This window comes from Mus caroli, chromosome 16, assembly GCF_900094665.2.
Source record: "Mus caroli chromosome 16, CAROLI_EIJ_v1.1, whole genome shotgun sequence".
Taxonomy (NCBI): Eukaryota; Metazoa; Chordata; class Mammalia; order Rodentia; family Muridae; genus Mus; species Mus caroli.
Window position 1 is genome coordinate 35292278 of NC_034585.1, and position 26427 is coordinate 35318704.

Here is a 26427-nt window from a genome sequence, read left to right on the forward strand (position 1 = left end):
AAAAAAAAAAAACAAGAGAAGGAAGGGGTGAGTGTAGGATTAGTCAGGCTAGGAAATATACATGGGAGTTTGGAGAGCCTTCTGTGACTGAGAAAGAGACATTTCTTTTATTGAATGTGGAGGGTGCATTCTAAAACCCCTACCCATGTTACCACAGCTTCCATTTTCCAGGCTCTGTCATTCAAATGTTTGTTTGAATACTCTACCCTCACTCATTAGTGTTCTGCTTAACATAGGGTAGTCAGGATCCCAAACATTTCAGAGTTCTGAATCAGCTTTATCAGTCTCAGGACATCTGAATACTCTTTTAAACATGGCTTAAAACCCCCTCAGCACAGATGGTGATCACATAATGTTGACAGTCATAAGCTAAGCCATACAGGCCATTACTATTCACTCAAATCTTACATGTTTATTTCATGCATCCCTCCACGTCCAATTTAGAATAATCCAAATACATAGGAGAAATATCCATTTTCAAATAAAGGAAATGTCTCTTTGTTGGTTAGAGAAGGTTCCTCACCACCATAGTGTATCATATAAAGAGAGTAAACGTTTGTCCTGATTACAAAGTTGAAAAGGATAGTGAAAAATTAGAGCAGCTGCACAGATAGAATGAATAACTTTACTGATGGGTCAGAGTCCAATTAACTTAGGAACAAGATGTTTTCTGTGTATCCACCCTGTGCCTGGCAGTGTCTGTGGAAACTGTAGGGTAGGTGTTACTGACAGGGCGGCTTCGGTTTGACAAAAGGCTAAGCTACAATGTTGATGTACCTCTATCTTAGTTTAATTAACAAAGGAAAAGTTATTGGCATTTAGCATATCTTCTTCACTCTGTGTGTGTGTGTGTGTGTGCGCATCTGAATGTGTGAAGTGAAATACCATTTAAACTTCTTATTTGATTAGATTTCAGAACTCAAAGTTACATTTCATTGTTCTCATATGCTGTTTTGAAGTAATTCATTTGATTACTCACTGGTGAAAATCTTTTAGTGTTACTAATGAAGTAAAATTTTAAAGTTACCAATTCAATAGATGCCTCAGGGTTTGTTTGTTTGTTTGTTTTTGTCCCTTAAAAAACTGACATGAAATTTATGTAGGATAACTTTTTTTTCTAAAAGGTAAACTGTGTAGTGTCATTTGTATAGTCCTGGTGCTATGCGCTAAAACCTTTATCAACTTCCAAAACATTTTCTTTACTCCTAAAATCATGCCCCATTAAGCATGAATTCCCCATTAGTCTCTCGACCCCTAGAAGCAGCCAGTTTGCTTTTTTTTGGGGGGGGGGGTGTTGTTTGTTTGTTTGGTTGGTTGGTTGGTTTTGGTTTTTCGAGACAGGGTTTCTCTAGACCAGGCTGGCCTCGAACTCAGAGTTCTGCCTGCCTCTGCCTCCCAAGTGCTGGGATTTAAGGCATGCACCACCACTGCCCGGCTTCAATTTGCTGTTTGTCTCCATAGATTTACCCATTTGGGATATTTTATATAAATGGAATTCTGTAATGTGTGATCTGACTTCATTCACCTAACCTGTTTTCATCAATAGAACATGCATCAATCCGTCCTTCCTTCTTGCGGATGAGCAGTATTCCATTGTGCGCTGTGTGTCCCGTTGTATGCTGTGTGTCCCATTGTGCGCTGTGTACTGTGATTTACTTAGGCATTCATCTGTGACGGACTTTTGGGTACTGTTGCAATGGTTTATGTGCAGATGCTTGTTTGAATAATTGGTACACTACTCAGTCACATGATAACTCTGTTTAGAGAAACTAGCACACTATTTTCACAGATGAACATCTTACTTCTTTACCAGCAGGGTAAAGAGTTCTAATTCCTCCACATCAAGTTAGACTTGCCTTTTGCTTTCAGTAGTCTTCCTGATGCATGTGAAACGGTACCTTACCCTGTTTATTGCACTGTAGTGAGCCAAAATTCAGTAAGTTACTACCTGCGTGCTATGTCCTTCATAGCCTTGGGGCCTTGGACCCAATGAGGATGTTGAAGAAATGAAGAAAGAACAGACAGATGGAAACAAGGACGGGATCTGGGATCAGGTGGTCTGGGCTCTTGGCTGGAACAGTTTCAGCACTCTTGCAACTCAGCAGTTTATTGTATAGAGGTGGACAGAGAGAAAAGTGGGGTTATTACATGCCCCTGGACAAGGAGGTGGGGTTACTCCCTGCAGATAACAAGAAGGCAGGACCAAGCAGTTTGGCTAATCTTGGTAACACCATCTCTAAAGTAGAAGAGAGTTCAGGTCACAGACATCCAGGGAGAGCAAGCACTGGTGGGTATTTTCTGTACACGCTATCAGCACCTGGTCATAGACCAGAAGGGAAAGCTTTGTCATTTTCCTGTGAGCCTCATCCCGAGGGGTGGGGAGTCTTTGCTGTTCTTGAGGCTGTGGGGTCCTTGACATGGGCAGCTCATGTCAACAACACATTCAGGCAGGGCTTCACGCACTCGGGGCTTCCTTCACTCCCTGAATCTGTGCTCTTGTGAATTGCAACCATAATCAAAAAAAGGAAGGGAGGGAGGGAGGGAGGGGAAGGGAAAAGAAAAGGAAATGGAAAGGAAATGGAAAGGGAAGAAGGAAGGAAGGAAGGAAAAGGGAAAGGAAAGCTTTATACTCTATAGACTATGGCCTTGAGAATACTGAAGGTCTTTAGAAGTGGGTCACCTTTAGATTCCATTATCCAGTAGAATCAGCTGCCCTTAGTAATTTTCAACCTTGGTCTGAGAGTATGACTCAGCCAGTATGATGCTTAACATATGTGAATGAGGGCCTGAGTCTGATACCCAGAAACACCCCCCCAAAAAACCCCAAAAACTTAACATATGTGAATGAGGGCCTGAGTCTGATACCCAGAAACACCCCCCCCAAAAAAAACCCCAAAAACTTATATCTAGTCAAGTGGACCTATAAATATATCCTGGGAATCATTTTTCATCAGGCCAAATATATAAAGAAAGACAAGATTAGTGGTGCATAATTGTAATCCCAAAGGCGAAATGGCACCCACATGTATGTTCATACTGCAGCTGCATACATACATACACACACACACACACACACACAACACAAACACACAAATCCCTCCGGTGCTCATGTTTTAAAATAAAGTCTCAATTCAAGAAGTCTAATATAGTACAAGCTTTTTAACCATATACATACCTAATATTCACATTTTTAAAAAGAATAAGTATTTTGGTATTGAAAGACATTTTATTTGCCTGTATATCACATGCAAGCACAATTCTACATGGTCTTAATATGGATATGTTTTTCATGATGTAAAGAATATATGACCTAGTTTTCTTTCCATTTACTGTGAAAAAGTACCCAACAGAGGCAGTGCTAAGGAAGAATGGGTTTGTGTGGCTCACAACCCCAGGTCCTCGTCGCAGGGAGGCCAGGGTGTCAGGAGCTTAAAGCAGCTATAGCCATATCTCCAGTCTGGGTCGGAGAGAGCAAATGAGTCCACACCTTCTGCTTAGTTCACTACAACCCTAACATAGCCCAAGCCTTAAACCAGGAGAGTGCCACACACTTCTAAACTGGGTCTTCTCAGATCAGTTTACATAAATAATTCCTCTCAGTTATAACCACAGCTCCACCTCCTCTAGACTGTCTCTCTCTAAGAATCTCTACCCTATGTGATGCTAAATTATATCAAGTTGACAGTTAAAACTAACCATTACACATGTGTATTTGGACATATGGATAGATAAATCAGAGGCAGATATTTTGTGATTCTGTGAGTATCAGAGAAAATTGTAAGTTAGGAAAACTTTTCATCTATTCAAGTGGACTCTAGATATATTCTGGGAATCATTTTTCATGAGACTAAAAATATATTAAGATGCATTCGTGAGAATGTGTGTGAGTGAGTGTATGTATGTGTTGGTGTTTTAAACTTCCTGTCAGCCATTCTGAAAGTGAACTGTTACGGTGGAGGAGTAATTTATAAATCTAACAGTGATTTCTTGAGCAGTATTTCTGCATAAGGACATGGAATTACAGGGTGCTGTTCTATTTGATATTCTGCATTCTAATGGAGCAATGTTTCCAGATGGTGATCTTGTTTGTGTAAAGGAAAGATACACGTTTTGGGGATACACACACTCATGTATATATGTATATACATATATATCTTAGCTATATAGAATAATCATATATATGTATATGTATGTATGTGTATATATAGTTTAAATGCAGCTTTAAGATGCAGAGATTTTTTTAAGAGCAGTGGGTAAGTAATGGATGATTAGAACAGAACTGTGGTTCAAGAAGTTAAAGGAGGCCTAGTCAGCCCCTGGATGTGTGTATAGTAGAGAGTGTTCAGTGAAGGGATTGTGAATAAGTAGCAAGCTCCTGCTGGTAGCAATATAAATGACTTCTCCACTCTCCAAACAAACTCTCAGTGACATCTTGCTCTATACCTCCTCTCCAAATAAAGAGAAGCGCTGGGCTTCCTGTGAGAGGTACTCATTGAGTCTTGGAATGAGTGATGCAGCGTTACTTTACGTAAATACAGCCATTTTCCGTTAATGTAATGGATATTGGGCATTTCTGACTTGTCTGTGATTGCTGTGGCTGTTAACAATTAATTTAAGCTTATAGCATAGCTAAGTTCAGTCTGCTGGCTGCTGCACCATGAAAGTTAGTACACTGATGGTACTTGTGTTTCCTGAATCAGTCATAAGGAATACGTGTACACTCCGCTGAGAGCCCTCAGGGAGGAGTGCTCTATGTCTGGGTAAGGCCAGTGTGCACACATACTGAGCAAGTAAGTAATCAGAAAAGAGAAAGTCAACGAGAGGGCATGGGCATCTGGGCTGTGAGGGAGGCCGAGCCCGTGTGTGGGGAGGTTTGCCTTCACGGTGGCTTTGTGAACACTCTTCTACCACATTCCTTGGTCACCTGCCCTCTTTCAGATTTCTTCTAGATGGTGAACACGTAGGGAACCTGAATTTGAAAGTACTGTCATTCTAGCTGATTGGACTGCCTTTTGGCCTTGTGTTCTTTTGGCCAGCTCTTTTTTTCTGTTGATCCAGCAAGACACTTAAAGATCTCTCCACTCTGAGAGCTAGCATACTGCTTCATATCCAATAGTATTAAATGGGTGGGTGGATTTTTTCTTTTTCTTTTACTTGGGATAACAAGTTTAAATTTCTTTTAGAATAATGAAGACTACCTATACATACTGCATTAATCAGCCATGGCTGTGTGGCTGCTACCAGAACCTTTGCTGGCCCAGTTAGGATACTGTTGTTTTACTTTAAAAAAAAAAAAAAATTAGCCTTTGAGTTTCACATCATGCATCCCAGTCCTGTTTATCTCCCCATTCCCTCATGTCTGCCCTTTACCTCTTGCAGCCTAAAAATCACACACACCACCACCACCACCTCAAAAAACAAGCATAGAAGACACTTCATTATGAAATCTGTAGTGTGCCACAGTGTGTCCTACAGTATATTTCTTGTCTGTACATCCTTACTTGAAAATGTTCATTGCAGTGAGTCATGGGTCTGGTTCGAGATCTCTGACTTCTGTGACAGGTTACCCTGCTTACACTGCTGTTGCCCTGTGTCATGCAGATCCTGCAGCTTTGGATCAGCAGGACCCACTCTTTCACACATCGCCGCAGTTCGTAAATGGTGTACATTTTGGGGTGGGGCAGTTCAGAACCCTGGATCTGGACCTGTTATAGTGCCTGGCTTCAAGTGAGCCAGTGTAGCATCTTCTTATAGCTCAGTGGGAGCAGCACAAAGCTCTTACACCTTCCCTGAAAGGGCACAGCTTCTCAGGAAAGACTTCTGCTTGACTAAGTGTTCTCATTGACCAAACAGAGACTCCGTTTTTCTGCATTTAAACCTTTTTTCCCCCTTCCATTAATTTTTCATGAATCTTGGTATCAGTTCATCACTTTTCTTAGCTAGAATATGCTCTTATTTAGAACCTTAATGTAGTACAAAATTAGTAGTTAGTTGCCAATCTATAAATAAGCCACTATTGGCAAAGGTTTTGACCCTCGAACATTTTTAAACTCTTGTATCAGAACGCTTTGCTTTCTAGCAGCTTGGAGAAAGAAGTTTACAGGGGAGTAAAGGGAACCCTCAAACTGCTTAATGGGCTTGGGGTTTCCTTTATCTCTCAGCTTCTCAGTTAATGCATACATTTAAATTTGTCAAGATGGTACTGTAGTTCAGAGGGTAGCGTGTTCCTGTAGGTAGTGTGAGCATACACTTAGAGGGATGGAAAGGAAACTCACTATATGGTAGAGTATCAGGCAGGACAAACTCCACAGCAAACTGGAAGGGCATTCACACCTCTTGAAGGCAACACTAAGCACATATGCAAACTCAGCACCACTTACCTTAAGGAATATAAAATGGGGAAAGCATTTCTGTGCTCACTGCTCCTGTCTGCCCGCATTTCTGTTTGCTGTTGCTCTTAAGTTCTGCCCTCGAACACTTACAGTCAGGTGCTGCAGAATGACAGGACATTGGAGGAAGGATGTATGTACACTCACCCTCAGGCTCCTCACTGCTACCTTTGCCCAAGATAAATTTACTTCTTAACATTTATCAGCCCTGTGTCACGTAACTGTGCACTTCCTCTCTGAATTGATTTCTAGCTCATTGATGCAGTTTATAAACTGGTGTTTTAATATCATGCCTTTATGTTTACCTATAAAGGGGTTTCAGGTAGAGGGTGGAGCATGGATCTGATGTCTGTCTGTTTCCCTAGAACTGTCAAGTAACCCCCCTCTGGCCACCATCCTTATCCCTCCTCATGCTCGGATTCAAGCAGCTGCTTCACCGCCTGCCAACGCCACAGCAGCCTCAGGTGAGTACAGAGGGACCTTTGGTCTGTTTCTCTAACGTGCTGATTTTCAAAGGACACCATTATCTCTGTTTCCTGTGCTATGAATGTTTAATTCCTTTTAAGTATCAAAACCAAATAATACCCAAATGAGTAAAAGAGAATAAATACTGCTTTCCGTTTAAAGTGTACAAAAAAGTAACCCAGAAATATTATAAACACACGTACACATTTTATATATGAGGCATATCCTGGTTTCTTTTTCTTTTTCTTTTTCTTTTTCTTTTTCTTTTTCTTTTTCTTTTTTTTTTAAGTATGAAATAGAGTTTATTTAGGGCATGGGGAGGGGATTTGAGGAGGGAGTAGAGACAGAGAAAGGGTTGGGGGGAGTAGAGGCCAGCCAGGAACACATGGAGAGGGACAGAGAGAAGAGAATAAGAGATGTCCTGGTTTCTTAGTATAAGATGTTTATAGGAAAAAACAGTCTTTACAAATGGAACATTGGAGAATACCTCACTAGTTCTAACTTGCAGATGTACATTGCATTAGTACCCTAAAGAGGCTGATTTTAAGACAGATGAACATACATTGATATAATCTTAAACCATTGAAAGGGCTAAGAGTGCAGTGAAGACACATTTCATTCTGCATCAGAGTGCCTTTGGGTTGTCCTCCTCACTCCCCCACCCCACCCCACCTCACCTCAGCCAGAGAACAAAACAAGAAAATCTCATAAAGAACCCAGGTTAAAGCTAGAGCCTAGAGTGAGTGTCTGGTCCCTGAGCCAGCTGCCTTGAAACTTAGAGGATAGAATACGCAGTACATTGATAGGTGGTACTTCTCAGAAACCCCCAAGAAAACAAACAAAATACTCCACCAAGTGGCAGGAGCTCTGTTCTGCCACATTATCAGTTGCACTGAATTGAAATGAATAAGGACATTTCTGACACAGGAGATCAAACGTTCTGTTCCTTTTGTTGGGTGATAAAGTCTCTCATCAGTATGTAGGTTTTAGTATTCAGAGTAAAGGTCAAACTTGATCTTCTCTTTTCTGGAAGTGTTCTGTGTCTCTTTAGTTTAAGTCTCTTTAGATATTGACAGTTAAAGATTAAACATTCATTCTGTTCTGTCCTACATTCCAGGAAGTCTGTTTTCTAATTCCTTCAAGTCCTTTGGGCTTCGTTAGCTGTGTTAGTGTGCTGATCCCGCTCTGCAGAATGAGAAGCAGTTCTAGAGCAATGCCGTAGAAATCATTTTATGCCAAAATATGCTTTAATTTTTTAATGTAAAAATAACAATTTTGGTGAATCATGGTTGTTTACTCTATAATCTCAGCACTGCTAACACAGAGGTTCTGAGAATAGAGGCCAACCTGATCTACACTGCACTTTATGGATCAGCCAGAGCTATATATATAGTGAGACTCTCAAATAGACAAACAAGAAACAAGGGGTGGTTGGTTGGTTGGTTTTTTTTTAATGCTGTTGCCTGTTTAGAACAAAGACAGATCAGTTAAATGAACTATTACTAAACTTACCACATCACTATCAGATTTGTTGTTGGTAATGTGAAGGAGACCTGAGAGCCGTACTGACTTACTTACTCAGTGAGCTAGTTTAGAGCTGTTTTAGACCAGGCGTGTTTATTCTGTGCCCTGAAGGCTGCAGGCAGTCCAGGATAGCTATGATAGACCCATTTAGAGATGACAAGTTTGTTCAGAGGTTGGACATCCCTGCTTTAGAATGTAAGTAAAAATGAAAGTTATGGGCTAGAAAGATGACTCAGCAAGTAGAGTATCTACCTCCAAGCTGGTGACCTCAGTTCAGTCCTAGGAAACCACATGGCAGAAGAGAGAACCTGTGGGCTGTCCTCACCTCCACATGAACACACAAAAATACCAAAAAATGAAAACTAGTGTGGAGACTAGAAAATTTTAAATGATTTTTTTAAAGATGTATTTATTTTCTGTGAATATTTTGCTTGCATGTATATCTTTGTACTGTGTGCATGCCTTGTGCCCAGAGGCCAGAAGAAATTGTTGGATCACCTGAAACTGAGTTATAGGTAGTTATGAGTTGCCGTGTGCGTGCTGGGAATGGAACCCAGGTTCTCTGTAAGAATAAGCGCCCTTAACTCCCAAGCCATTTCTCTCCTAAAATAACTTTCTTAGTGTGAGATACTGAAATCATTAAGTGTATTTATAACTTGGGTTCTAGAACATACTGTATTCTTGGAAAGGAGCCTGTTATAACCTGGTCATATTGCTTTGGTATAGATTATAACAGTTTACAAAATAAATTGTACTAGACATGTTTTTAAATAGTTGTAAAAACCACATGTCAAAGGGAAAACTGACATTGGACTTTGACCCTTCGAGTTTATGTACAAGCTGAAGAAAATCAGGACAAGAGGAAGTTAATAGAGGAGAAAAAAATTGAAGTCAGAGTGAAGATAGAGAAATGCATTCTGGGTTACCAGAGAGCTTTCCTATATTGTTCTTAGCTCCTCCCTAGTGGTGAAGAAATCAGTATTACCAGCGGGTAAGAATCCCATTTGTTGGTTGAATAAAAAATTAGTTGGCTCTGCAGTTTCTCCTTACAGTCCTCAGACTTGGTGCTGGCAGAAATGACAGTCAGTGAAGATTTCTTCACTTTCAAACAGTAAGTGGAATGTTCTTTTAAATTAGAGATTGTCAGTGTTGAGAACTTCTCCTGCCAAAACAGCTCTGGGCATGTTTTAAGATGCCCTGGACGTGGTGGCACACACTGGTAATTCTAGCAGTTGGGAGGCTGAGGCAGGAGGATCGATATGAGTTCAAGGCTAGAATGAACTCCGTGAACACCAGGCCACCAGCACTTACAAGGAAGACTTGATCTCCAACAAAGCAATGTAACATCCACATATATGGAAGACAGAGTCTGTCTCCTCCTCTATAAGTGAGACCTCCATCTCCACATAGACAAAACTTTCCTTGTAAGCCATATCTGAGTCTGCTTCATGCTTCAAAGAAATAGACAGTTAATCTGAAAAGCTCTAGACTTGAATGATATCTGAACCTAAAAATATTTTAAATATTAAATTTTCAAGGTCAGAATTTCTAATCCTTCAACCTAAGTGATGCAGCATATAATAACCCAACATGCATGGGTTTAGTGAGTTAGAATGTGAACTTCCACGCTACACAGTCGCTGGACTTCTTGATTTAAACAGAAACTTCAGTATTGAAACTAATTTAGCAGTTTAGAGAATGAGTCACGAAGGAGCAAATACTTGTCTTTAGCAGCTTGTCAGTCATCTAAAAAGGTTTAGACATAAAAATGGATTCAGAACTAAGGCATAATCCTAAAATTAACATCTGACCTGTTAAAGCATCATGTCTACATGTGTTCCACACAGCACAGCTGTATTTGTCTGGAGCAAGCTTGTTAGGATACAGAGGCTTCTGGTGGCTACCTCAGAAGTGGCCCTGTTCGTAGCCAGCTAGAAGAAAGATTGGGGTTTTCCTGCTTTCCTCGAGGCCTGGGAGCAGAGCTCAGTACTAAGTACAGAAGCAGACAAGCAAGACAAGGCCATGATTATACTGACTGCTAGGACACAGACTGATGGCCAAAAACTAGTCCTAGATCTTTATGAATTCTTTTTCTATTGTTTTTTTTTTTTTTTTTTTTAAGATATTTACTTTATTTTCATTTCAAGTGCTGTCCCCTTTCCTGGCTTCCCCTCTCCCCTCCCCCTGCTCACCAACCCACCCACTCCCGCTTCCTGGCCCTGACATTCCCCTACACTGGAGCATAGAGCCTTCACAGGACCAAGGGCCTCTCCTCCCAATGATGGCCAGCTAGGCCATCCTCTGCTACATATGCAGCTAGAGCCCTGGTCCCACCATGTATACTCTTTGGTTGGTGATTTAGTCCCTGGGAGCTCTGTGGGTACTGGTTAGTTCATCCTGTTGTTCCTCCTGTGCGGCTGCAGACCCCGTCAGCTCCCTGGGTCCTTTCTCCAGCTCCTCCACTGGGGGCCTAGATCTTTATGAATTCTTTGTGTTGTTGCTTCTGGAAAACCAAACATCTTTACTTCCTGGATAGAGTCCTAAAATCCTATCAGTATTATCTTGGGAAAATATAGTTAGTTCTTGCTACAGAAACTTTGACTAATAAATTTTGTAATCACAATGTCTTTTTTGAAAATGGTTGTGATAGTGTATCTGTTACATGAATGACATTAATGTATTTTCATCGCTTATTTCTTCTCTTGTATTTAGTATTCACGTAGCCACTGCAGGTGCAGTGGTTAAAATTCACTGGAAAATGTTACAGTATAAAGGCATTAAGAGTTCAGACTTTAAAGTCATTAATCCCAGCTGAGGGCTTTAACTTCCTAGTACATTTAATAGAAGAAGAAAAAGCTACTACATACAGAGACAGGAATCACATATATAACAACAAAGGCTCTAGTAACAGATTTCATAAACTGGACAGTCAATCTTCTGGAGATGACATGAATGAAATGTTTTGTTTTTAAATTAGAGAGTGTCAGTGTTGAACTTCTCTCCCCAAAACATCTCTAGTATTTTTTTTAAATCCATGTCTCAGAGCATTATAGTTGAGCATTGCTCTGTATGACATAAGAATCTCTTGAAAATTATATATAGAACTCTTAGTCTGTCAATTTCAGCAATATGTATGTGTTACAAAGATTTTTCTCAACCCCTTCAGAGGGTCATCTCAGTCCCTGTGTTTGGGAACCCTTTATCTGGGTCATCAGTTCATGCACGCACACGTCAGAGGTCATATGACTGACTAGCAGATGGTTGAAGGTGGGGGTCGGAGGGCGTCTTACTCAGAGCATCTCTGTCTCTGTAGAGGATGCTGGTCTAAAGAATACAGATGATTTTTTTAGTAAGTATCTTGCTGTTGAGAATAACTTTGACGCCACTGATTTCAGCTTACATTTTTGTTTACTGAGCAGAGATTATCCATCTCATGATTGATTGTTTTTGTTAAGGATTTGTTCCAATAACAGGAACACAGTACTGACAAAAGTGATCACATTTCTTTTCTCCATCACCCATTATAAAGTTGATGCCCCTCCCATTTTGAAAGTTATTTCTGTGTGTTGTTCTCTTCAGTAAGCCACAAGAGATCATACTCAACCAACCACAGATAGTTCTCAGTGCTGATGAGGATTGAATTATGTCCTGGGTGTATTCTAAAATGACAAGGCAGTTGGTCTTCTATAACTCGTGTATCACTTGCACACTTCATAAATATGCCTCTTCTATATAAACAAAGAAAATCTATCAAGAGTATCCTCACCTAGATAGGAGCGCTACTAGACACTGTGCTTTACCCGTTACGATGAGGAACTAGGCAGGCCTTACTGGAGCTTAGGCACCTCAGAGAGATTGCTCACTGCTTGTTTGCTTGGCCCTAACCCTAACTTACTTTATATAATAGTCATGTGTGAGCCAGAACAACAGCAAAGACCCTCAGGAAATACTTTCTGTTGTCAACAAAATTCTCAGCCCCTTTCCAACTTAAAAAAATAAATAGTTCTATCAAAAATGGAAATTAAACTTATTTTAATTTGTTTTGTTTGGGAGAGTTGAAGTCATGGAAGTTTCTCGTGTCTTCAATATCTACCAAATGAACTCTGGAATCCGTTTCAGATGTGTTTCTTGTACTGTGGATTCTGAGTTTGAAGACATTTTAAGTGTATCTTGCCCTTTTTTCAAACTGAGTTGTTTATTAGAATTCTTGTCCTTTTCTGCTTGAAATCCTTTCTATGACAGAGGGAATCAAGGATGTTGACTAAGCTGTCTTCTCCACTGTCTCCCCTGGTCTGGGGGCTGAGCTTCTAGATGCTGCCTTGAAGGCTCTTGATGTCTTCTGATCTAGACCGATTCTGGCCTGCCCTTAGATGACCTTGTTCTTATCAGTTCTTTGACTATGTGTGTTATCCTCTAAAGTGATGAACTCATCAGAGAGAACCCTTTTCATTGATTTCTCTCCCTTTTCTTTACAGCTAAGAATATTTGCAGTTACTCGGTGAGACTTACAGGGTAGTTGAATATTGTTTCTTCTCTGTTACTGGCGCCTTTGAAAATTCTTGATTCAAGCTTACCTATTATCTAAAGTTTTTGAAAACCTATTTTTGCTAGAGTCTATTTAAGTTTTAAACATGCTACATAGTCTCTTTGCTCCGATTTTTACAGTAAGATTCTTCTCATCTTGTACATCTCTAACTATTTCTTTCTAGTTGGGTAAGAATGGTGAAGAACAGTTCCTCTCATTGTCCATTTTGCAGTGTCTGTGTGTGTTCTGTTCACGGGCCATTGCTGTATCTCATCCCTCTGGACTGTCTCGCTCAGTCATGTGTAACATGTCACCTTGTCTGCTACAGTGACTGTCCCTGGAGTCCTCACTGTATTTCTCTTCCTAATCCTGTCTTCCCTGTTTTTCATTATCTTATCCCAAATGTATGTAGAATTTTAGAAAATTGTGTGACTTTTCTTTAAGCTTTTTCCCCCCTCTATTAGAGATACATAGTTAACTTGGGGGGATAGTATATTCAGTGTTCTTGCTTGCAGAGGTAATCACAGATTATGTTGTTTTGTGACTTAGTCTGTCTATGGGTAGCCAGAAAGATGTGCTTTCCTTTTAAATGGGCTTATGCTACTTTAGTGTGAAGGTAAACTACTGTAGACACATGCTGTACTTTTCTATTACTAAATAGTAATGGATTTTTAAGGCTTTGGTAATTTATCTAGTTCATTCCTTACTTTTGAACACGGGAGTTGTATTTTAAAGATTGTTTGGCCTTTTGTTGTTTTGCTCTTCTGAAAAGGGCTTTGAAAACTTACCTTTGCATAAAGCCCTGCATATTCTTTCAAATTAATTACTAAAATAGTTTTGGGAGTAATGATAAAGGAATAAGGAATTTTAAAAGGTTTTAATACATACTGTCAAATTGCCTTCCAAAAACCCTGTTCCAGTTCCCACTCCCTATTGCAGTGAAAGTGCTTTTTAATTTCCTAGGAAAGTGGGGGTGGGGGAAGCTCACTGTGAACTTGTGTATACACACAGTTACATGTTACCAGTTTGGCAGCCAAATGTGTGTCGCTCTTCTAGGTAAATAGATTTCTATTTTAAACTATTGTAGTTTAAGAGACTCATACCAACAAGTTTGTATGTACTCTATGTTAGGGCTAAGTTTACTTCATAAACTTGTATATGAATTGCTATAGTAAAACCTGCCAGGTTGGCATGGCAATGCATGCCCCTTTTCCCCCAGTACTTGCAAGGTAGGGGATCAGGAGGTTGAGGCCTTTTTGAGCTGTTTAAGACTCTGGCTCAGTCTGTGAGGTGCTTGCCTCATGTGCTGGTACTTGCTTATAATCTGGCAGTAAGAAGGCGGAGACAGGAGGGTCTCTGGGGATTGCTGGTTTTCCATCCTAATTGGTGAGCTCCAGGCCAGCGAGAGACCCTGTCCCAAAGCAGGATGTTGGTACGTAAGGATGCTTGTTGATTACCTGTGGTCCATGTGGTAAAAGGACCAAACTGAATCCGCAGCTCCTCTCACCTCACCTCCCCCCAAGGTTTTCCATGCACAGGTGTATGTCTGCATTCTCTAAGTAAAGAATATATATATATATATAAATAAAATGTGACAAAGTATTTTAAAGTAGTAGGTCAGTGCACTTCTGAGGTTGACAGGCAAACATGCAATTCCTGAGCATGTGCATACACGACATGCACACATTCCTGCACACCTACAAACATGCATACACAGATGCATTTTTAAAAAAAGAAAAACGAACTTAGTTTTACGAAAGCAGTGAGTGGTAGGTGCCGCTTCTAGAAAATTGTGCGTTTGTGTATGCAAGCATGTCTTGTCCTATTAAGTCAGATGTCACCTGGAGATTTCCACTGCCTCCTAAAGGAAATTGAAATCTTGATTCAGCTAATGAATGTTTTATGGTTCATTCTGAATGTTAAGTGTTCTTCAGATTTCACTTACTTGCCTTAACTTACCTGCTTACTTTTATTTATTTATTTCTTCATTATTCCTTAATTAGATGTTTTTTAACTTATAAAAGAAAGAGAGAAAATATTTCCCATAACCCCATGTGCTTCAGTTCTCTACCCTGAACAGTCAAGCCTCTTCCTTAGAATGTGCTCTACCTCTGCAGCTTCTCTGGTATCCGCAGATCAGATATGAGTAGTCTCCCTGACAGGCCATGGGCCCTGGTGGGTGGGCTAGATCACAGGCTTCTGTGTTCTGCTTATAGTTTTAAAATGACTGATGATATCCTTGGTATCTTGTGTCAAGTCTCTTTCTAGGAATAACATAGAAAGAATTGAAAATGTATTGCTAAGGAAGGATTCCTCTCCCTTATTATCAGCTATGAAAATCATAAGAGGTGTTATGAAGAGAGAAGCAAAAACTGACTGTGTAGGTGGAGTGTTGAGCTTGCTGGTGTAGATTATGATTTTAGTCTCAGAGCAAATTTGGGGACACACTTTGATCAGTGAAGGGTAGCTGTGTTTATTCCTGCAGCTGATAACAAAAGACGTTGCTTTACATTAGGGCTTGTTTCCACTCGGAGCAGCTTCACTAACTAAATTACCTCTGCAGGATAAATAGATTTCTGGATGCCAGAACTTTGTTTTATGGGACCTGACATGTCATGAGATTGCTAACCATTAACCTAAATACTGGCTTTAGACTGGAGTTGGCAGAGCATAATGGCAGAAATAAGGGAAATGAGATGCATTCGAGTTCTCAAATGTACATACATTTACACAGGTTAATTTGATTGTCTAAAATATTCCCTTACTAATATGTCACTTGTAGAAATATTACAATTTTAATAACTGGTTTTTGGAAAACTTGGAAAGTGTTTTGAACAAATAAGGCACTAAATGTTGTTCTTTCTTAATTACAGCCTAAGTAGCCACATGTAGCCTAAGTAGTCACTTTAGCTTCGTTGGTCAGTATAAATAGACCGTTTCCGGCATCAGAGCTGGACCATAGTGTACGCATTTCTTTGCATTAGAGCCGTTCTCTCTTCCAAACACACACTTTGGAAAGACTGATTTCATGGTGCAGAACCATCAGGACCTCAGCTCCTGTGTTTGTTCTCTGTCCTCTCCTCCCAGCCCATTCCACATGGATGTGCCTTTCTCAGGCCCTGGGGCACAGGTTAAATTGTGACCCTCCACTGTTTCCCAGTTTGCACACTTGGTAATCACACTGGGCCCCAGAATGCATAAGAATTGCTGTACAGATGAGGAGTGAAGGAGAAACAGAAATCAAGATGATGACTTTTAAGGTTTGTGGCCTGAAAAGCTTAGCTAAGGTAGTTTGTTCTTTAGTGTTGAGATGGGTCATCCATGGAATTAACATGCACTGACAGGTCCAACCACTCCTTCTGGGGACACCTTAGGTAGCTCAGGGCTTTCCATCATGTCAGTTGTCTTCTCCTACACCAAGTGACCAGTAGAGAGAATAAGGCAGAGCCATCTATCTGTTAGGTCCTTCCTTAGAAATCACACACCATAATCTTTGCAGTGGGCATGGGTGCAGAGGCATGAATCACCGATGTCATCTTGGGAGACGCTGCAGTGCATCAGGATGACCTTAGGCCGTCCTTCCTCTTCTCAGTGCAAGTGGTTTGGGACATTGTCCATTCCCTCTCAAGTCTGTTCTGGGATGGAGGCATGGTTTCCGTAGGACCTTGAGAAGGGCGAGAGTGAACATTATTTCTAGAGGTGGTTGACCTAGTACAGGGTCAGCTCTGCACTTGTTTCCAGAATGCTTTATTCTCTACCCATCCCATACAGAGTGTTTGACTGCTCCAACTGTCTCTTCTGAATATACTGTTCTGTCTTAATATAGTAAAGATGAGCTGGTCTGTACAGCAGCTCCTACACCACATTGAGCCCCTAGCCAGCTTTTCTTTTGTTTGTTTTATGCTTTTTTAAAAAATACAAATTAAAAGTGTAATTTTGCATATAAAGGATTTGCTTGTATGTGGAATCATTGTCTCTCTCACTGTGTAGGCAGAGATGGTCATCACACCTGGCAAAAAGATTTTGGTAATCATGATTACCTGTTAAAGTCTCCTTATCAAATGGTTTGGATACAATGCTGAGAAAAATGATGAGATCATTAGATTTTAAATCTGAGGAACATGAACATCCAACAGATTTTATTACTCAGATAGTAAACTCATTTCCAGTTACATGATCACATAAAAAGTTTGTGCTTTTCATGGTGATCATGCAAACAGACTTTGAATTTACTCAGAGGAAGGGGAGAATGGTTTGTATTAATGGGCTATAGCTTGTAAAGGGCATCTATCAATTAGTTGTTACAAAGGACTTTACCAAAAGAGTAATTACCCTAAATGTGCATGTTGCTGGTAGGGGGAGTCTTTACTGTATTCACCTTGGCAGGCATCTGCTGGCACCCCTGGTAGCCACCATGGCCAGAGCTGCCTACCGTACTAGTTTATATGTGGATGTGGTAGGTATTCATTAAGTCCTGGGTTGTAAGATAGAACAACAGTTCCTCCTGGCATCTTCTGCTGAAAGTGGGTGTCGTTTGGTGATGACTGTGCATTTGTTGACAATTGTGTAGAACCAGGAAATGCTATGAGGAACACTGCAATTCTGAAGTAACTCTGGTTTTCCAGCCTGCTTCTGAAATGTTTTTAATTAATGCAGCCTGTGCCTGAATTCTAAAAATGATGAAGAAAGTCCTGACATGATCTGTCTTCTAGACAGGAATTCATGTTGTGTTAGTAGTACACCTAATTTAGGTGGCTGTGAACAGAAAACTCCCTTTTAGTAGGGCATGTCTAAGGAAGTCATGGTTGAAGCCTTAGACCTGGCTCTTCAGTGCTGGGAAAGCTGCCTGCTGCCTTCGGAAGGAGGCTCTGGTTCATGTGCCATACTCCTGTGAGCTAGATGTTTCCGTGCTCTGGCAGTGTGACTCTGTGGTCACCTTATTTATAAGGAAGTAGAACTAAAAGCATTCCCCTGTTGACTGCCCCCTAGTGGGCTAAATGAATGTAAGGGCAGATTATTTGAGGAACAGGAAAGTGCAGAGTTCAGAGAGGAAGTGCAGTTTTTAGAGAGTGGTCGTGAAGTTGATAAACTGAACAGCTTACCCTTAAGTGGTAAGGTTCCTATGTGTTCTTGGCATCTGCTGTGTTTTCACTTGTCCAGGCCCTTAGCAGATGGCCTGTTGGAACACGGCTCAGGATCTTTAGCTAGTGTCATTTATTTTCAGTGAGCTAGACTCCAACCTGAGTACTGCCGGTCCCAGCTATAGCAAAGCCTTGACAGAAGTGACCTCAAATTCCTGAGTCTGTGATGCATTAAGTGTACTGCCACACACGCATACGCCACACGCGCACGCGTGCCATCACTGAGCTCCTAGCAGAGAGGAAGTCCTAGTGCTGTGTGTTTGGACCCACATAGGCAATGACAGCTCTGGTAGGCCTCAGCACTGTGCAGTGAGTGGTGTACTTGTGCCCTTTGCAGTGTTATCACGTTGCTCACGCTTTCTCGGGCCTTTGGATTTGCAGATACTAATGCTGGAGACCGTGGACAGACCAATAACGCCGCTTCTGCATCAGCTTCCAACTCCACCTGAACAGCCCCCAGTAGCCAGCTGCGCGGGAAAGACCAGCACTTACTTGAGTGCCACTCAGCAACACTGGTCACGTTTGGAAAGAAAATTAAAAAGAGGAAAACAAAAACAAAAACAAAAAAACCCTGTTCATTTTAGTGTTCAATTTTTTTTATTGTTGTTCTTATTTAACCTTGTAAAATATCTATATAAATACAAACCAGTTTCATTGTATTCTCACTTTTCAGGAGATCCAAGAGGTGGGGAGGGTTGGGCGGGAGGAGCAGAGCACTAAACACAATCTCTCCCAGGACAATCTTTTCTTTTCTTTTTAAAATCAGAAGTCCGCTATCCCATACCTTAAAAAACAGACTCCTGCCTCACGCCCCCACTGCAACAGAAGAAAACCTGTTCTGTGCTGGTTTATTTTCTGGATTTGTTTTCTTTTAAAGTCTGGCGTAAGACTTTGATACAGTGCACAGCTTGAAATTGGTTGGGAGCTTAGCAGGTATAACTCACCAGGGACTTACTGTCACTTGTACAATGTGTACTTATCCTTAGGAGTTTGAAGACTTGCCTTTGGCATGTGATGTCAGGTATGACAGACAAAAAAAAAAGAAAAAGAAAAACCAAGGTGTATTATTGGTAGCCCAGGGAGGTCACTAAAATCTGAAGCTCTAAGGGAAGATCAGAGATGGATTACTTAAGGTTTGTTTTGCTCTTGACCAGTGCAAGTGTTGCAGATGCTGGCTTAGGAAGGCTGCCAAAGGAGAGAGCACGACAGAGTCTGTTGGGCCCTGAGGTGGATCTTGGTTCACCTGACCAAAGGCCACCTGCTTCTCTCGGTATTGTTTTGAGCTGGCACCCTAGGATGAGGCTGGAGATGGTGTTAAGGGGGCAGCTCTGGGTGCATCGGAAAGCAAATAACAGGAAGGTGGCAGGCCAGGGGCAGATCTCACCACTGTGAGTGAGCTTGTCCAGATTTTAATAAAGTCGTTTCCCTTAGAAAAACACTTGAGAGAAGACATCGTAGCTAAGTAATGTGAACTGTTGTTAGCCAGCCTACTGCTTTGTTTTCCTTACTTTAATTGAAAACCAAGCTTGCAAGAATTGCCACATTCTTATGCATAGCTCTAATTTTAAATCCAAATCTAGACTCTGTATTTAATTTCTGCTTTTTTTAACATCATGCTTTTTAAATTTATTTATTGATGCATGTCAGATCGGCCATTATGATTTTAAGTGGTAGTAATATTAAAAACCACACATCAAAATAATAAAGTCACTTGTATCTGCTGACTTTATAGGAAAACTGATTATATTAATGTGTATATATGTGTTATATATACATATATTCAATACTGCCTTTTCTTTTTGTCTACAGTATCAAAATTGACTGACTGAATCATGAAAAGAATGTTCCCCCACCATCACCATTAAGAGTTTTATTTTTGTTTTCTTTGTTTATCAATGAATGGTGTAAGAATCAGTCTCTTGTTTTTTGAAGAAAAAGCAATATTCCTTGGAAAGCAAGGTGGATTGAAGGATTACGTTTGTGTGAGGAACAGAACTCATAACTAGTTTGTTGATACTTTTAAGGTTGGTGTCTTTGTGGGCCTTATATACTCTAAAATGAACCTTGGTGCTTATGGGCCATTACTTGACCTATGAATCTTTAAGGCACAATCAGTTATCTTTTACATTTAAAGATCACTTGAGTAATGGCCACCACTCCTTCCTTCCTTCCCACTCCCTCCCCACACATCTGCTAAGGTTAGCTGATGACTAGGGCTGTAGAGCCCTTGGTTATGTATGAAACACAGACTCCTTTACCCTCATTACCTAACCTTAAGTCATGTTGAGGTCTTGCTCTCCAGGTGGTTAGGAAGAGGAGTCTCTTGGCGGCCCTTATACAGGCCCCAGCACCCTGCCTTGCCTCTCCAACCGTGTGTGTAACTCTCCAAGAGAGTTCTATTGTCTGCCGAAATGAGTTGATGCTAGAAAGACATCAGTGAGGCTGTGCGGCTGGCTGATCTCTTAGGCCACCGAAGGGGTTTCTCAGACCTCCGTTTAGATCAGACTTGACAAGAAAGGAAGCATGCCCAAAGCAAACAAAGGCACTTTTTGTAAAGTGCTTCTGAGATAATTGCCGTTTGAAAGACTTCTGAAATTAAGTTATTTGAAGGGGGTGGCTTGGAAGACCATTTTCAGAAAGAATTTGTAAAGAATCTGAGCAAGCAGGTCTGTGGCCTAAGAAGGGAACCTGCTTTCAGATTAAACTGCCCAGCCCGACACAGACAGTACTCCAGACTTGGTGTGCGTGCTAGAGTCCATAAAAGTCAGTGCTTGTTAGCGAATACTCCCCACCCCCAGATACGGGGTAAGAGAAGAGTGGAGGAAAGTCAGGTGCTTTTCTCTGTGTGTGTGTGTGTGTGTGTGCGTGCGCGTGAGTGCGTGCGTGTGAGTGTGTGTGCGTGTGTGAGTGAGTGTGCGTGTTCGTGTGTGTGGGCATGCATGCGTATATGAGGGCTTAGGTGCACGATTTTTCTTTCTCAAGGATCATGGCAGGATCCCAGAACTCTTATCCAAGTGAGATCCAGGTCTCTGAATATCTTGTAAATAATAATTAAAAGCTCCTCACCAAATTCAAGCTTGTATATTATATTTTCTTTCAATGTTTTTAAATTTAAGTTTTATTGTTTTGTATGTAAATATGTGGACCCAGGAACTGTTATTAATGAGCAAAAAGTTACTGTTCAGGGCAGTGATTCTGTTCAATAACCAGACAAAAATGTAGACGAGCTTTTTAAAGCCATATAGTTTTAACTCTGTACAGTAGGTACCGGCCTGTATTATTGTAACAATAACTCTAGCAATGTATAGTGTATCTATATAGTTTGGAGTGCCTTCGCTTCCATGTTTTTGGGTTTTTTTGTTTTGTTTTTGTTTTCTGACTTCCTTTATCCATGTGTCCCTGTGGCCCCCTTTCCCTCTGAAGTAACAGCAGAACAGCACCTTTGCCCACTCCACAGTTTGAATGGGGAGAGGAAACCATGTTGGCAATCTCACTTCATTCTAGCTTTGCCTTTGTTTTTGGTTCTGGGTGTGTCTGTGTCCTCAGTAACAGTGACCGGTTTCATTGCGGATGCACTCAGTCAATCCGGGACTTGGTGGAGCGCTGGGGGCCCCAGAGCTGGAGGATGTCAGATGGCTTGGGTTTATTCATCGCCTCTCCAAGCCCTGGAGTGGATCCTAAGCAGATTCTGGGAGCTTCCGAGCTTGCTCTCTCCTTTCCTACTTCCCTCCCAAATGAGAGAAAGATTGGGTTTGTTTTATTTGTTTAAAAAAGTAAATCACTGTCTTGGTGGCATTTGGGTGCCCCCGTGACATTGTTAGCAGTTATTGCAGGGGTGCTGTGCAGATGAGGGCTGCGAGTGGACTCTGAGCCCACTCCTCCCTCCTACCATCTTGCTAGATGAAATATCATTTTAATTTCTTTTTTAAAAAATCAGTTTCTTAACTGTGCCTAATATGGCCCATTTGAAAGAAAAAAAAGTATTCGTTTTGCCACCAACTACTTCATGTGTCTTGAATAGAAGAAGAAAAACAAAAACAAAAAATTCACTACCAAACCAAAGGTTGCTATTTTTGAGACATCACGAGTTCATTGCTCACGGCAGAAGGATGCACCTTCTCTCCCATGACGTACTGTCAGTTTTTTAAGTCGTTAATTTTTTTATTTTATTTTAGGCCCATTTCTTAGGCTTGTGTTTTAGCAAAATATACCTGCGCGGCCATCTTGTCCACGCCAATGCAGAGGTCCTAAGAGGACTCCCTCTATTCTCTATCCCTGTGGACGTAAAGACACTGGCATCTCTGTTACCTTCTCCTCCCTTTGCAAGGGTTTTAACTTTGGAATATTCCAGAGAAAGTTTGGCCAATGCCAGATCTCCCAGAGTTGGGATTTTTGTTTTGTTTTGTTTTTTTTTTGTTTTAAATCAAATTTGTGTCTGGTTCCTATTTACACTACTGATTGTTCTAATCCCAGAGATGAATATGTTTCTCCCCTGTATGAGAAGTAAGCACCATTTATGGTGAAACCTGTCTCTTGTGGTAGAAATGGAAGCCGCTGAAAACAGCAGCACAGGAGAGTCCCAGGCAGAGGTCTCCCTTGAGAGTCTTCGGAAGCAATCATTGGGGTCTGGGTCAGTTTCACAGGGTTATGCCATTTTATTCAAGTCCGTTGCTCCGTTGTGCAGTCTCCACCATACAAGCAAAAATGACAGCCAGTACATAAGGGGTTAGCTTGACAAAGTAGACTTCCTTGTGTTCATTTTTAAGGTTTTTTTTTTTCTTAACTATATCTGTCTACAGGCAGATACAGATAGGTATATGGAAATGTGCTTGCCTGTAAAATTTGCATTTATAAATGTGTTGCGATGGATCACTTCGGCCTGTACACATCCAATTAGCGTGACCACTTCCATCTTAAAAACAAATCTAAACAAAATTTATTATTATTATATATATATAAAGGACTGTGGGTTGTATACAAACTATTGCAAACACTTGTGCAAATCTGTCTTGATATAAAGGAAAAGCAAACGCTGTGTAACATTACTACTTGAATGCCTTTGTGACTGAATTTTTTTTTTTTCATTTTAAATATAAACTTTTTTGTGGAAAGTATGCTCAATGTTTTTTTTCCCTTTCCCCCATTCCCTTGTAAATACATTTTGTTCTATGTGACTTGGTTTGGAAATAGTTAACTGGTACTGTAATTTGCATTAAATAAAAAGTAGGTTAGCCTGGAAATGAAATTAAACTTCACCAGTGTGTGGTCTTTATTTCAGTGCCCATCCCCCTCTCTTCACCCTTCGCACTCTGCCATCGCCACATGCAGTCACACTGCCGTCTCCACTCCTCTGAGAGAAAAGTCAGGACTATCCTTCTCTGAGGTGACCTTGCTCTGCTGTGTAGACAGGAGGTGCAGCTTCCAGCTTGGAAACCCCCTGGACTTAATGTAGAGAAAGCTTTGCAGACACTGCTTTGGGAAAAAAAAAAAAAAAACTGAAAGGGACAGTTGTAAAACATGTATAAGCTGCTGTCTTTGGTTACTGTGTCCATGGTTTGGTGTGGCTGTATTTATTTTAACTTCCATCTTATTAGTAATGGTCGTTGGGAGTCTTTGTAAACCATGAACACCATGGACATTGGGTCAGTCCCACCCATGTAACCAACACGTGTGTGAGTCTGCTCATTTCCAATACTGGATAATGTATGTTAACATGTTATGTCTCTTAGTGCAAACAGAAACACCATTTTTTAGGGCTGGCTCATTGTCAGGCCTAAAGGTTAGATATAAGGTCATGTGACTGCTGCTTCAATAAAGACAAATTTATATTCGACTCAGTGTGGTCTTTTATTTAGTGATCTCGCTACACTGACATTTGGGGGAGAGGCTGGATGTGGTAATTACCACATGCCTGTAAATCCAGCCGTGGCAGAAGCAGGCTGGGTTAACAGCGGGCTGGTTTGTGATTCACTGCCATTCTGAACAGATCTTAGGTTGGCCATTTGAATTGAGACTAAAGGGCTTGCCACTGCCCTTCACAACCCTGAAAGGTTCCTTATGTCGGAGTCCTTCCAAAGGCTAGTGCTGGATTGTGGGGCAGCAGGAACAGGTACAGTTTGTGAAGGCCACTGGGTAGGGTGATGATGGATGGAATGGTCTTTCTGAGCACCTTCAGGTGTTAAGGGGGCTGTGCCTGTGGAAAGCAAAGCAACCTGGGAAAAAGGACTGCTTTGGAGGCAGGCAAGTTGTCTGGAGCTGGGAAGAGCTGACTAGTGGTGGGGTTGGGGATGGGTTTGTTTTGTTCATAAGTCTTTTCTTTTTCCAGAAAAGGAAGGGCCACTCCTGGGGCCTCCTCTCACATGAAGTTCATGTGAAGACAATGGCTGCTGAGTGGCTCTTGACTGATGGGAGAGCCAGATGAATATGGTGGCTCACACAGATCTTTTCCTCAGCACCTTGGAAAATGAACCATCCCTTCTTGAGCAGGGAACCAGATAAAGAAGGGGTCACCACCACCAAGATGCCTAGAAGCCAGTGTTTGCTTCTTGTGCAGAAGCTCGGGGCTGGGGGAGTGAAGAGGAGAATGGATGCTGGACAGCAGGAAAGTTGGAGCTCTGGGTCTTAAAACTTAGCCTTGGCTGCTGAGAGCATGTGTGTTGTGTGTGTGCTCTTTTGTGCAGCCTGGAATCTTAGCTACTCCTGGAGTAAGTGCTTACTGTCTGTAATCCCTATGCCCTTGCCGGTTTAAAGTTTGGAGCACTGCATAGGCGTTTTAAAACTCAGCTGGAGTTGAGAGTATAATGTGTATTACATCTTAATTTTAGCCTTACTTTCCAAACCCACACCTAGCCACTCTCGGGCTTCTGAGTGAGTAGCATACAGGTAACTCACTGTAAGAAAGATGGGGGTACTATTTATGGATGGAGTCAAGTGGAATTTAGAGTTCCAAATGAGAAATAATTTCTAGTTATAGCCAAGTCTTTATTCCAGATTTTATGGAGTGAAAGCTATCTTCATAAGTTTGCAGGGAAGGTCTCAATTTTCTCTCCCAAACATGAATGATTTCATTACCTCTTTGGGTAGAGACTGGGGTTGGGGTAAGGAATGTGCTTACGTCTTTGGGTTGTGTTGATCGGATGCTATAACAGTTTGGCCTGCGTGTAAGATGGCTAGAGTTAAGGAATTACCTGTCGGTTAAAGTTCAGTTACTTTTAGCTTCCTTTGCAACGAAACATTACATATTTAAACTTCAGTTGCTGCACTTTACATCACATGTATATATCTTTATATATAATAAACACAAAAGCAAGTGATTACTGCATTTTTACGTTCTACCAGCACATTGTCAGATTTGTAAAAGGTGCCACTGAAATTAGTAAATGACTCTGTGTGTGTGTGTGTGTGTGTGTGTGTGTGTGTGTGTGTGTGTGTGTGATTTCATTTGGTTTGGGGGATGTAAGAGAAGAGCTCTGGTTGGTTGGTTGGTTAGTTGGTTTGCTGAGACAGGATCTCACTGTTTGGACTGTTCTGAGGGCTGTACTCTTACCTCAGCCTCACCTGGCTCTGTTTTTATTTCTATTTTCTCATTCTCGTATTTTTTTTTCCTTCCCCAGGGGTTGGGGGAGGAATTAGGGTTGGAGGGAGTATTTGTCGCTTTTCTGGAGGACCGGAGTTCAGTTCTGAGCATCCAGATCGGTTGGCTCTTAGCCACCTGTAACTACTCCAACTCTGGGGGTTGCAGTGCCCTCTTCTGACTCCTCAGCCACCCACACATGGACACACAAACACATGCAAAAATAAAATAAATATTTTTTTCAAACGTTTTCTATCTCTACCAAAAATGTCCTTACTGAAGTCCTCTTATCTTGATCCGCAATTAAACCTGGAGACATCCTTACTAATTTCTTAAGTGTGGAACATTCATGTGAAATTAAGGTATAACTTGTGAAAAGGCACAAATAATCCTACAAACTATTATTAAAAAAAAAAAAAAGGCAGATACTGCCATACACTCAGGCTCTGAGGACCAGGGGTATGTGGGAGTTTGTCGTACACAGGTAATTGTGGTATTATACATTTATTGTATGTCACTGTAGCTTTGCTGTAAGTCACAGCCTTGGGAGCAAGCCAGCTGGTCAGATGGGGGTGCAGACCGACCCCCACCAAGTCATGAACAGGTCCCCACAGCCATAGTTCTCATCCCTTCCTCCACACGTTCCTGGAATGTGGGAACCTTTTCTTGGCTTCCAGTGACCCACAGAACCCCAGTGCAGCTCAGACCCCACACCAAGTTCCTTGGCTGTATGTCACATGTCGTTTCTTTGGCTCCACATGAATTGTTTAAGGAGGTTTTACAAGCTATTAGCAGCCATTTCAGCTTGGT

At 41.2% G+C, this 26427-nt stretch overlaps 1 protein-coding gene across 2 annotated transcripts in view; it reads left to right on the forward strand.

The window, feature by feature from the left end:
• Gsk3b (glycogen synthase kinase 3 beta) overlaps positions 1 to 23539 on the forward strand; it is a 152504-nt gene extending 128965 nt beyond the window's left edge. For both annotated transcript variants that reach the window (XM_021184609.2, XM_029470640.1), the window contains 2 exons: positions 6755 to 6853; positions 18426 to 23539. In XM_021184609.2, the coding sequence (XP_021040268.1) occupies positions 6755 to 6853; positions 18426 to 18493 (167 nt within the window). In that variant the 3' untranslated portion in view covers positions 18494 to 23539. The remainder of the gene's footprint in view (positions 1 to 6754; positions 6854 to 18425) is intronic.
• The last annotated feature ends 2888 nt before the right edge of the window (positions 23540 to 26427 follow it).